This window comes from Pteropus vampyrus, unplaced genomic scaffold (genome assembly GCF_000151845.1).
Source record: "Pteropus vampyrus isolate Shadow unplaced genomic scaffold, Pvam_2.0 Scaffold87, whole genome shotgun sequence".
Lineage (NCBI taxonomy): Eukaryota > Metazoa > Chordata > Mammalia > Chiroptera > Pteropodidae > Pteropus > Pteropus vampyrus.
Window position 1 is genome coordinate 3,115,283 of NW_011888868.1, and position 13,962 is coordinate 3,129,244.

General features: G+C 34.3%; 1 protein-coding gene across 1 annotated transcript in view; it reads right to left on the minus strand.

The window, feature by feature from the left end:
* CNTNAP5 (contactin associated protein like 5) overlaps positions 1-13,962 on the minus strand; it is a 587,467-nt gene that overhangs the window by 128,612 nt on the left and 444,893 nt on the right. Inside the window, exon 14 of the mRNA XM_023532684.1 lies at positions 1,456-1,612. Within this exon, the coding sequence (XP_023388452.1) occupies positions 1,456-1,612 (157 nt within the window). The remainder of the gene's footprint in view (positions 1-1,455; positions 1,613-13,962) is intronic.

Sequence of the window (13,962 nt, forward strand, 5' to 3'; positions counted from 1 at the left end):
AGAGACAGAGACAGAGACAGAGAGAGGGAGAATTTAAGCTTCTGGTTTCAGAGGACTTTGGACATTTTTTTTTCTGGAAATACAACCATCTAACCCTTCCATATATAGCTCTTAAGCTTATAGGTGCAATTTTTGGTCATTATTCTGCCCAAATCTTATGCATTTACCTTTTCAGCAAACTAAATCTAATCTTCTACTGTACAGGAGTAGGTATGGAAGGACATAATGTTAAAAGCGGCATACTCTTCATTTGGAAAATGAGTTATATTTAATTTGCAGGCATCCACAATGCTATGGAGAAGTCTGTTCTACCTACAGTCAACTTTATTTGAATTGACACATGGGAAGATTTCTAGGTTCAGCGAAGGCATCCAGTTAATTTACTTTGGGGCTCAAGCAGCCCTGTAGCATTCTGAAGGGGTGGGCTATTTAGTTGAATCTCATGGAACCAAATGTTTGGTCCTTTTCTTACCAAACTGAGGTTTCGACAACCTACAACTTCATTTGAAACAGTCTATGCTGTTTACCAGTGAAAAAAAAGTACTTAAAATAAATTTCAACTGGGTTGAAAGCAGGCCAACATAGGAAATCCTAATTATATTGAGCAGCATTTGATGAAGCAAGCAAAATTGGAAAGCCAAAACCAAAAAATTCCTTAAATTCAGTCAAAACAAAAGTAGTCGTGGAAGTATTCTGTACATTTTTTTCTTAATCAATACAGTGAAAATGAGTAGTTTACCTCAAGAACAAAGGGAAAGGGATGTTATGGACATGGTAACTGAAAACTAAGTTGTGTCTGACAGAAGTAACTTGGTGTAAGACAGAAAGAGAAACTCTGGTTTTAGCTACACTTGAGTTCAAATTCTGGATCTGTTCCTTAATAGGTGTGTGTGACTTTTGGAAAATTATTCAATTTCTCTATAATCCACATTCCTCAACTTTAAGATATAAAAATGAGAAAATTATAAAGATTTAATAGGTTGTTGTTGGATTAAATAGATGATTAATAAATTTTCTTTGCTATATATATATTTTGGCAGTAATAAGGTAGACTAGTAACTGAAATATCAGTGGGAAAATGAGAGAGTGAAGAAGCAGCCTGTATAATTACACATCCCCATTTCCCACACTCTCTCCCCAAATCTACCTTCCATACACTATAGGAACACAGATTAAATCACAATGCTAAATATTACATTTTGTTTTTTTGTTTAGAATAGAATGTTCAGAATATAAGGAAGTGATGATGGGACAAAATGCTTTATGTTACAAACCTCAGTAATAGTCCTAAAAGCACTAGCACTGATGATTTTCCAAGTTAAAAACTATCACATTTATTAGGGAGCCCAAGTTTACATTGCCTTTCTGATTCATGTCTTTTTCTTTTGGAAGAAACGTTATACATTAATTAATGTGCTTCCTTCACAACTGCAGAAAGATCATGATTCCCATTACCATTCATCCTTGTCGGCGTCACAATTGCAAAAGTGCTGAATGTCCAGGCAAATCTCATCCAGGCCACATTCACATTGCTGAACTCCAGGAGGAACACTTCCCCAGTAAGGATGCCTTTCCTTGGACCGCCCAATCCACCAGGTAAATGGTACTCCATCTGAAAGACAAGGAATTTCACATGTCAGAGTGAGGCAAGCCTGGAACAACACAGCAGGTATCAGAAACTGGATAAAATGTCTTGAAGAATACATATATAACCTCTTTTTCCTCTTTCTTTCATTTTTTCTTTCTTTTGCTCTTTCTTGCTCCCGCCCTCCCTCCTTTTTTCTTCCTTCCTTCCTTCCTTCCTTCCTTCCTTCCTTCCTTCCTTACTTACTTACTTCCTTCCTTCCTTCCTTCCTTCCTTCTTCTCTGTAAATATATCTATATATCTATATGTATCTCTCTCTCTCTATATATATATACATATATATTTATAGATAGATAGATAGATAGATAGATAGATAGATAGATAGATAGATAGATAGATAGATAGATATTCAAATCTGCATGTACATATAACCAACATTTTCATGGAAAGTATTTATATAATGGGAATATTGATTAATCACAATGTTCAGAGGCAGAGTTGCAAACTCAAATGCTTACCAAATCAGGCAGGTATCACAATTGAGTAAACTAGGCCAGATTTTAGAGCAAAAATTTTTAATATATTGATTCAAAACTTATTTTTTAAAAAAAAACTTCAAAGGAAGAACAATCCTTCTGAATATAACATTTAACCCATATAAAGCCAGTATGCAATCTTCTATTTCTGGGTTATAAAGTTAACAGAAAACTATTTTTGAGTCTTGTTCTTATTAGTTTATTTCTTTGAAAAGTTCAGTAAAATCTGTTGGAGTTTTTTTTTTTTAATTTTATTTTTTATGACTGAGAATACTTTGGTAGATTAACATGATTCATAAAATGATAATGCATTCAAAACTACAGGCGTAGACAGAGGTTAAGGTGTTTAATAAATACATCACTAGGCTGAATGGGATTAGGTCTAGGTTCCCTTTGGAAATTGCTGTTTTGTTTCTGCGAGCCACTTAATATGTGTTTATTTTTAAAAATGAAACAAATATTTATTAGGGTCCATTTTTTATGATTTACCACTTTAAAGTAGAATAATAATATTGTCTGACAATGCTATGTTGCAATTTTGACTAGTCAGGATTCAATTTTTATTCAACTCTTCACTTACAAACATGTAATTGAGAAATTATCCATGTATACAAATAGCAACAACTTTCTCTGAATTGCTTTCACTGCTGACACCCTGTGAAAGTTATTGAGGCAAGTAGGATGAGAAATGACAATCAAGGTTGTAATCATAGTAGCATCATTATTAATGGTATGAGTTCTTGAAAACAATTTGTTCACAGCTCCCGGTTCATATGCTGTCTTCAAGTAGCTTCACCAATTCTTATTTGGTGTATTAAGCCCATAGAAGTTCCATCAGCCTCCCAAGGCTTTGTGCTGTTTTCAATTCATCAGTGTCTTCTATCACTGAAGCTTGGGGTCCCCTCCTCATGTCTAGCAATTAAAATAAAGGTTGTAGTTTGTTTTAATTGATTGTCAATGAGCAAGGAGAAAGGAAGAAGAAAAGAGAAAACTCACACACACATTTGAAAGCAAGAGGATGATTTTGAAATTTTCCTTTCAGATATCTGATCTTTGTGTTTCCTTCCCTGTAGAGTACTAGATAGAGCATAACACATACAAAAACTGAGGATTAAAAGTGGGGCATATTTTTTCTTAATTCATGACTCCACAGATGTAGGCAGAAAGAGATTCTATACCATAGCTGCAAATTTTGGTCCATTGGATAAACTGAATTTATTTTCTTCTGATAGATTTCTTTCAAAAGTGAAAGAACAAAGCGTTATATATACGTGTGTGTGTGTATACCTACACATATACAAATTTTATATACACGCAAATTTTGTATGCATATGTAATATATATACATATATTTATAAACATATATACACAAATTTTATATACATATTATATATATATTCATCCAACAAATATTTACTTAAGATCTATAATATCCTAATAACTATTCTAAACACTTGGACTAAATAACTTAAACAAACCAAAACAAATAAGTAAAACATGTCCTCAATGTCAACATTGTAATTATGGTAGTAAACAATAATAAAAATAAATAATTTAGTGTTTAGAAAGGGATAGGTTATGGAAACCATACATCAGGCCAAGTAAGGTTAAGGTGTATTGAGAAGAAGGGTATGCTATAATGTTATGGTGGTCAGCGTAGAACTCAATGAAGAAAATAAACTCTGAGCAATACTTTAAGGCAGGAAACAAGTTGTAACTAGCTGGCTATCTAGAGAAGAGCATATGGTCAATGTAAAAGCCTAAAAGTAAATCAGAGCATTCCCTAAAATATAGCACCAGGTTTTTTGTTGTTTTTTTTTTTTTAAATTAAATTTATAAAAGTAACATTAGTTAATAACATTATATACTTTTCAGGTGTACAAGTTTATAATTTGACATCTGTGTACTCTATTCGTGCTCCCCACTTGAAATCTAATTTCTGTCCTTACCATGTAATTTGACCCTCTTTTTCCACTTTAATCTCCTCCTACCCTCTTTCCCCTCTGGTAACCACCATTCTGTTGTCTGTATCTATGAGTTTGTTTTGTTTTTTATTACTTTTTGTTTTCTATTCTACATATGAGTCAAATCGATTATTTTGCTCTTTTTTGTCTGAATATTTTCACCGAGAATGATATTCTCAAGATCCATCTACATTGCTGCAAATGGCAACATTTTATTTTTTATGGCTGAGTAGTATTCTATTACACATGTACTGCATCTTCTTTATCCAATCATCCATCAATAAACACTTAGATTGTTTCCATGTCTTGGCTATTGTAGCTAATGCTACAATGAACATTGGGGTACATATATCTTTAATAATAACTGTTTTTATATTTTGGGGTTAAGTACCCAGAAGGGGAATTGCTGGATGATATAGTAATTCTCTTCTTAATTTTTTGAGAAACTTTCATATTGTTTTCCATAGTGGCTGTACTAATTTGCATTCCTACCAACAGTGTACAAGGGTTCTCTTTTTCCCACACCTTCCCTAACACTTGTTATTTCTTTTTTTCTTTTTTCTTTTTTTTTTATAATAGCCATTCTAAATGGTATGAAGTGGTATCTCATTATGGTTTTGATTTGCATTTTCCTAATGAATAGTGATCTTTAACATCTTTTTATATGTCTGTTGGCCATCTGTATGTCTTCCATGGAAAGATGTATTTGGGTCCTTTGCTCATTTTTTTTTTAATCACATTGTTTGTTTTTTGTTGTTGCTGAGTTGTGTGAATTCCTTACATGTTTTTGGATATTATCCCCTAATTGAGGTTTCATTTGTAAATATTTTCTCCCATTTGTTAGGTTGTCTTTTTTGTTGTTGATGTTTTCTTTTGCTATGCAGAAGTGTTTTAGTTTGATTTAGTCCCATCTATGTACTTTTGCTTCTACTTTTCTTGTCTTCCCATCAAGTTCACCAAAATCCCTCTGAGTCCAAGGTCAATTTTAGTGCCTAAGTTTTCTTGTATGTATTTTATTGTTTAAGATCTTACATTAAAGTTTTTATTTCATTTTGAGTTAATTTTTGTGTACTAGAAATAGTGGTCTAGTTTTATTCTTTTGCATGCTGCTGTCCAATTTTCCCAACACCATTTACTACAGACATTTTTTCCTTCCATTATATATTCATGGCACCTTTGTCAAAAATTAGTTGTCTATATATGTGTGAGTTTATTTCTGAACTTTCAGTTTTGTTCCTTGGTCTGTGTGTCTGTTACCATGCTGTTTTGACTACTATATCTTTGTAGTATAGTTTGAAATCATGGAGTGTGATACCTCTGGTTTTGTTCTTTTTTCTCAGGATTGCTTTGGCTATTTGGGGTCTTTTGTAGTTCCATATAAACTTAAGTATTTTTTGTTCTATGTCTGTGAAAAATGCCATTGGGATTTTGATAGGGATTGAATTGAATCTGTAGATTGCTTTAGGTAATATAGATATTTTAACAATATTAATCCTTCCAATCCATGAACACAGTATATCTTTTCACTATTTAGTGTCTTCCTCAATTCCCTTAAACAATGTCTTGCAGTTTTCACTGTACTGGTTCTTTACCTCCTTTGTTAAGTTTATTCCTAGGTATTTCATTTTTTGTTATTGTTGTTGAAGTTATAAACGGGATTGTTTTCTTGTTCTCTCATGCTGATATTTCATGGTTAGTATACAGAAATGCAACAGATTTTTGAATATTGATTTTATGTCCTGCAACTTTAATGTATTTAATTGTTACTAAAGGGGTGTGTGTGTGTGTGTGTGTGCGTGTGTGTGTGTGTGTGTGTGTGTGTGTATGAAATCTTTAGGGTTTTCTATACATAGAATAAAGTCATTTGCAACAGTGACTTTTATATCTTCTTTTCCAGTTTGGGTTCCTTTTATTTCTTTTTCTTGCCTAATTGCTCAGGCTAGGATTTCCAGTACTATTTTAAATAAGAGAGGCAAAAATGGCCATTCCTGTTTTGTTCCTTATCTTAAAGAAAAAGCTTTTATTTATTTATTTATTTATTTATTTGCCATTGGATGTTAGCTGAGGGACTGTCATATATGGCCTTTATTATGCTGAGATACTTTCGTTCTATGCTTATTTTACTGAGTGTTTTTATTATAAATGGAAGTTATATCTTGTCATACACATTTTTCTGCACCTATTTTGATGATCATATGATTTTTATGTTTTATTTTGTCAATGTGCTCAATCACATTGATTTGTAGATGTCAAACCCTCCTTGCTTTCCTGGAATGAACTCTACTTTATCATAATGTATGATACTTTTAATGTGTTTTTGTATTCAATTTGCTAGTGGTATTTTTGTTTGTTTTTGTTTTTGGATTTTTGCATCTGTATTCAGTAAAGATATTGGCCTATATTGTGTGTGTGTGTGTGTGTGTGTGTGTGTGTGTGTGTGTGCGCGCGTGCGCGCACGTAATGTCCTTACTTATTTTTGATGTCAGTGTAATGTTGGCTTTATAAAATGAGTTAAAAAGTATTCCCTACTTTTTAATATTTTGAAAGAGGTTGAGAAGAATTGATATTAAATCTAGTTTGGATGTTTGGCAGAATTCACCAGTGAATGCAACTGGTCCTGGACTTTTCTTTTTTGAGAGGTTTCTAATGACTGTTTCAACTTCCTTAATAGTGATGGGTCTATTTAGATTTTCCAGATCTTCATAATTCATTCTAAGAAAGTTGTATACTTCTAAAAATGTGTCTATTCCTTCTAGGTTGTACAATTTGGTGGCATTTAATATTTTATAGCATTCTTGTATAGTCCTTTGTATTTTTGTGGCATTTTTTGTAACTTCTCTTCTTTCATTTCTTCTATTCGTTTGATTCTTCTCTTTTTTTTTTCTTACTGAGTCTAACTAGAGGTGTGTTATTTTTTAAAATCTTTTCAAAAAACAGCTGTTCATTTTATTAACTTTTCCTACTGCCTTTTTTTCTCTATTTAATTTATTTCTGCTCCGATTTTTATTATTTCCTTTCTTCTACTGACTTTGAGCTTTTTTTTCCTAGATTTTTAGGTGTAATTCTAGATTTGAGTTTTCTTTCTTTTCTTTAGGTAGGTCTGTAATTCTATAACCTTTCATCTTAATACTAACTTTGCTACATCCCAACAATTTTTGTATGTCATAGTTTTATGTTATCTCTTTTCATCTCTCCTTTTACTTATTCTTTGACCCAGTAGTGGTTCAGTAGCATGTTGTTTAATCTCCATATATGTACGTGGTTTCCCATTTTGTTCTTGTAGTTAATTTCCAGTTTCATTCTTTTGCGGTCAGAAATATTCTTGGTATAACTTCAGTCTTCTTGTTTTTACTAAGACTAGTTTTATGCCCCAACTTATGGTCTATCTTTGAGAATGTTCCATGAAAACTTAAAAATATGTATTCTCAATTTTGAGTTGGAAAGTTCTATAAATATTAATTAATCCATCTGGTCTAATATGTCATTTAAGGCTGACATTTCCTTATTTCCTTATTGACATGCTGTCAGGATGATTTATCCATTGCTGTTTAAGTTGGATATTCAATCTCCTACTATAATTATATACTCGTCAGTTTCTCCCTTTAGGTCTCTTAGTAATTGCTGTATATATTCTGGTGCTTTGATGTTGGGTGCATATACATTGATAAGTGTTATGTCTTATTGATGAATCGTCTCCTTTATTACTGTACAATGTCTATCTTTGGCTCTTGTTACCTTTTTTTTTTCTTAAATTTTAAATCTATTTTGTCTAATTATGGCTACATTTGCTTTTCTCTGGCTGCCATTGCTTGGAGTATCATTTTTCACTTGTTCACTTAGAGATTATGTCTGTCTTTGAAGCTGAGCTGAGTCTCCAGAAAGCAACCTACAGTTGAATCTTGTTTTTTAATCCATCCTGCTGCTCTGTGTCTTTTGATTGATAAGTTCGATCATTTTCATTTAGGGTGATTACTGATATATAAGGACTTACTACAGCCATTTTATTTTTTGTTTTCTGGTTGTTCGGTATTTCCATTGTTTCTTTCTCTTTCTTTCTCTGTCTGTTCTTTTAGTGTGATAGTTTTATATACTTTTTCTGTTTCTTCTTTTTTTATGTATTGTGTCTCAGTACTGGATTTTGTTTTGTGGTCATCATTAAGCTTGTATAAAATGTCTCATACATACAACAGTCATTCTTCTTCTGAATACATCTTGTATCCATTCACCTGTATACATTTGGTCATTTTCCTCTTCTTTTGTTTTTGTTGTCACAACTTATCCTCTATATGCTGTGCATTTATTATCACATAGTTATTTTTAATGTTTTTCTTCTCTTTTCTTCTCTTTAAGTTATGTTATAATTAATTGTTTAATATTCTATTCAGAAGTAGAGTTGCATTATCCTACGTCTGTCTATCATCTTACTCAAAGATATGTATACTTTTGTTTTTTTTGTTGTTGTTGTTTCGGGTAGAAGAGCTCTTTCAATATATCTTGTAATGTAAGTCTTGTGCTGATAAATTCTCTCTGCTTTTGTTTGCCTGGGAAAACTTTTATTTTTCCTTTACATCTAAAGGATAACTTTGCTAGATATATTATTCTTGTCTGATCATTTCTCTCTTTCAATATTTTGAATATTTCTTTCCACTCTCTCCTGGCTTGGAAAGTTCTTACAAAAAAATCTAATGATATGTTAATCTAATAGTATTTCCTTCATAGATTATTTCTCTGCTCCACTCTGGCTGCTTGATAATTTTTTCTCTGTCATTAACTTTTAATATTTTAATACAATATAATGTCTTGGAGAAGATTTTTTGGTGCTGAAATAGCCAAGTGTTCTGTTAGCTTCTTGTATTTTGAATGTCTAACTCTTTCTATAGGTTTCGGGAGTTCTCATTAATTATTTTTATAAATACACTCGCTGTTTCATTCAACCTCTCTTCTTCTGGTATATACCCATTATCCTAATGTTGCTTTTTCTAATGGAGTCAGTTCTGATGTTTTTTTTTTAACTGCACCACTGGTATCTCCAGAATCTCAGTGGAGTAGTGTTGCCTTGGTTTTGAAAAATATCCCATATTTATCAGTGGGTATGCATCCCCTTTGTATCCAGTTTGCCTTGATCTCAAGGCACCACTCCCATTGTGGGATATGGAGGATAATGTGAGCTCCAGGTGTTGTCTCCTTGTTACCAATTGCCACCAGCCACACTGTGCAAACAAAGGCATGTTAGCTGACTCGAACAGGTGCTACCTCCACCAGTTTCCACTGCAATGGGGTGAGCATGGGGAGGTGGAATCACAAGATTACAACTTTACCTCTATAGTAGTAATGGCCATTGCGAGCCCACAGCTTTGCTTTTCTACCAGCAGTGGCCACCATAAGTAGCCTTGACTCTCTGACAGCAATGATTACTTCAAGTGGCCTTACCACTCTGCCTGCATTGGCCATGACAAGCTGCTTTGTCTCTCTACCATTAGTGGATGCTCCTAGTTGCTTTGCCATTCTGCCAGTAATGGCCGAAAACACCTCTCCAAAAGCTTTGGCAGCCATGATTCTGCTGCATCTCTACCCCTGCCACTGGGTTTTCATGCAATGGGAGCTGGATTTTTCAGGCAGCTACATTGCTTCTTCCTTCTCCACTCCCTAGGTCATGGTATGAGAGCTGCATCCAGACTCCTCCACGGCTATTGCGTCAGCTGGGACTATGGCATGCTCTGTATTGCATCAATGGCCACCATCTCTATTCTTTTCCTTGTTCAGCCTTCTTTATTCATTCTTATGTTTTGTATCTTTAGATGAAATGACACTTGGATGTCTCAAATGTGTTTGTGTGTTGAGCAGAGGATCCTTTGTTTAAGGGGAGATACGAAGAGGTCTTCCCACACTGCCGTCTCCAAGTTTTTAAACAGCAATATTAAAAAATTTGAGAAAGCTCTAATAAGAAGTTTTAACAAGAAAAAAAAGGTAGCAGAAAATAGGCAACATAGAACTTATATTGATCAGGTTCTTGGTTACAAACTAATAATTCACTCTGATAGTTTCAAGCTAAAGGTATTTATTAGAGAGATATCAGGCTGCCATAGAACCATGACCAGAAGAGAAATGGGCTTTGGGTTGATGGGATAACCATGTTGCCAAACTGGCCTGATGAGAAAATCCTGCCTGGATTATTGCATCCGAACATCAAATATCAGGAGACCTACTCAGATGAAGCTGATATGTTGCTGGCACCACAGCCACTTCTCTATAAAGATCTCAGGACAGCAGGCCCTGTCACCATGTTTCTGTGGCACATGTGCGAGCAGAATAGAAGTTTCCTGGAGAGCCTGTTGCCTATTGCTCCCCCTCTCAATTAGTGCCTCACATTGGGTAGTCTGATCGGTGAAGCACAAATCGCAGCCTGCATTCCAACTGGAGGGATATTGGGAATTTGAATTCTGACTTCACTGTAGAAGCAAGATTCACAATATGTATTTTTACTAACACAGAAAGACTCTTTTAGAGCTGATGAGCAGGTACAAATAAGATGAATGTCTGTTGTGTAGCAAATAGACATTTAGTATCACTTAATGGATCAGTACTTTAAACTTCTGAAATCGTAATTTCTCACATAAAATGAGGTTATTAATCCAAATATCTACCTTATGAGAAGTCTGAAATGTTCATGTGCGTTAAGGGTGGGGCAGACAACATTTTTGTGCTGACAGCCAGGTGATCTCACACAGAGCAGAATGAGGAAAAGTTTGTGCACCCTACAGGTGCCTATGATTTTGGCTGATCCACAATGAAAAGAACATCTGCATACTGCTTAGTGCCATCCATTTTGGTGCCAGGGACCAGTCCTTCTATGAGAATCTAATTTTTGATAATCTGAGGTGGAGCTGAGGTGGTGATGCTAGGGCTGGGAAGCAGCAGCAAATACAAGGAAGCTTCACTTGCTCACCTGCTGCTCATCTGCTGTGCAGCCTGGTGTAACAGGCCATGGACTGGTACCAGTCTGCGACTGGGGAGTTGAGGACCCCTGCTAGGGTTTTAGAGGCCAACCCCGAGCAAAGAAGCAGTGTTTTCATGCATGTCCCCATCAATGATATACATCACAAGAACCTCCACAAGAGAGACAACAGGAATGAGGGAGGAATGAATAGGTTTCCCTGGAAGACCCCACTGAGAACTTTGCAGTAGACACTGAGGTCAAAGAAGTGGTGAGGTCTTCAAAATGCAGGATACAGAAAAGACCACTAAAGAATTGCATTAATTTGTATTATTTCTATCGATTTGGAATTATTATTGTTCTGTGACCTCATGTAACATACAAACGAGGTTTGGGAAAATTCAGGTTACATATACATTTAAAAATAAATAAGTCAAAAAATCTTCCTAAGAAAATATATGGCTTAGAGTGAATGACGTCAGTATATGTCAATAAATGGCAACAGAAGGTGATCACTTGCCCTTTGTTAATACAGAATAAAATGTCACCAAACAAAGAGCAACCATATTTATCATGAGGCTTACAGAAATGACAGTAGAAAACTTTACTGAGCATGTGTAGATTACAAGCAGTTTTCTAGAGTGCTCTGCATTTATTAACCCATTTAATAATTACAATGATTTTGTTAGGTAGGTACTATCATCCTTCACTTTACAGGTAGAGACTGAAGCTAAGAAGGATTAAATAACTGCTTGAGGCTGTACAACTAGAGTAAAGATTGGAATCCAGACATTTCTGCTGAAGAATATCTGGGCTTAACTCTGATGTTGTATCATTGTGCTCTGATATGTGGGAATATAATTCATGACTGAAAAACTTAAGACTTTTCAGAAAAATATGTGTGGGTGAATTTAAGTGATGAGATAAATTTCAAGTGATAGATAATTTTTTACAGTCACTGAAATATAGACAATACAATAAATAAACGTATCTAATCTACTGTAGATATATACACAATAATAATGCCACAGCATAATTTAATGTTAGCATTTCTCACTAGAAACTTTTTGAATTTTCCCACTCCAGGTTTTAAGGAGATAACCACAAGTGTGTTTGGTTTTGTTGCAGACAACATGCAAACTGAGAGGCACAGAACATGCCCTATAGTTAGATGTTCTTTTAAATATTCAGTGCTTTTCTGAGTTTTTAACTCACAGGTGTTTTATGCCCATTAACTAGGACCTCAATTGCTCCCCAAGTTTTAAAGTTCTTAGAATCGTTGACAAACAAATTAAAAAATTGTACAGGACCATCATTTAACCTGCTTGGCATAGCAGACTACACAAGATAAGCAACCATAAGTTTATCCATAACTCCCTACCAGAGAACTTTCCTTAGGTTATTTTAGCAGAGACAGTCTTCTTCCTTCTTAATTAATGTGAGGATGAAGTCAAAGACTATGTGCCCTTTCTCCAGCCCTGGGTTCTGATGTAGACATTTCTGTATGTACTTTACCTTCCATTTAGATTGTCAGCCTGTAAATTTCTATTATTCTAATTATCCTCAAGACGATAATGCAACATAAACTTTGAAAATAATTTTCAAGTTTGAGTCAAAGCTGAAAACAAATTCTGCATATTCTAAACTATCTTATAAAAAAATGTGAGTTTAGGGAGGAAGTGTTTGTATGTATGTGTGTGTGGGTGTCTGTGTGTGGTGGTGTGGGGAGGAGAGAGAGAGAGAAAGAGAGAGAGAGAGAGAGAGAGAGAGAGAGAGAGAGAGAGAGAGAGAGAAAGGGAGAGAGAGAAGAGGAAGAGGAAAAGAAGCAATATCCTCATCCTCACTTTTGACCTAGCTCCTCTATGAACAGTTTCAAAAAAGTATTATATCTGAATTTGAAACATTACGGAGTTCAAATCTAGGAGTTTTGCTAATGAATGCATAAGCATACCATTTGACCTTAAGTTTTCCTCCAGAGATATATTTATAATGTACATACAAGGAGAGAAAAATCACAATAAGTTTTATAGAATACTTAAGCATAAACCCAAACTGTAAATGCTTAATTCAAGTTATAATTTTCCTAATATAAGAAATTTAGGAGAAATCATAAAACAGGTTAGCTATACAATTTTATGGCTTAATTACTATGAGATGTTGAACATAATTCAAATTAGAGATCCCTCTTTAATCTTGCAGTGTTTAAATTAAAGTATTGATAACCTTGAAAACGATAACTATAGCTTCAGCCAAAAGAACTTGGCCTGTTTTCATCACTATGAACAGTTCAAATAAAATCAAAGAAAATCATAATGAAGTTATGTTTTAGGAGAACTGCAAGGCCTTCAGTTGAGAAGTTCTATAAATATGTAGACACTGTGCTACTATGTTGAGCTCTTGTCATTTATTGTTTTTATCTTATTTCTAAGTTTAGAAATAGTGTGCTCATAGCCTTAATTTCTGGTAAATTCAATATGTCAATGGGAGGAATTCTGGCTCTCATTTCTTTTATGACTTCAAAAAATGTCTACAAAAATGTCTACAGTGATCAGTAAATATATATTATAGTAGGTTAATGGGAATAACAAACATCCCTGTTCCATTGATGTTAGACATAGCCTTGCTACTTGTTTTGCTCCTTGGGATATAGACAGAAATGAGAGTATATGAATTTAGAATCTAGACCTTAAGAGGTATGCCTAGGGGAGTTCTCTGACATGACCATAAGAACATGTCCCAGATAGTCACAGCCTCTCCACCTTGAGCCTCAGAATGTGGCACATGGAGCATATTCTTCCCACCTGATGCACAAACATGTGAGCATGAGAATAAATACTGAGTGTTTATGACTGAGCTTTTGCAACTGGCTATATAGCATTATTGTGACAACAACTGAGAAAACACAAATTAGATATCAACCATGCAAAAATTCTGTAGGGATTA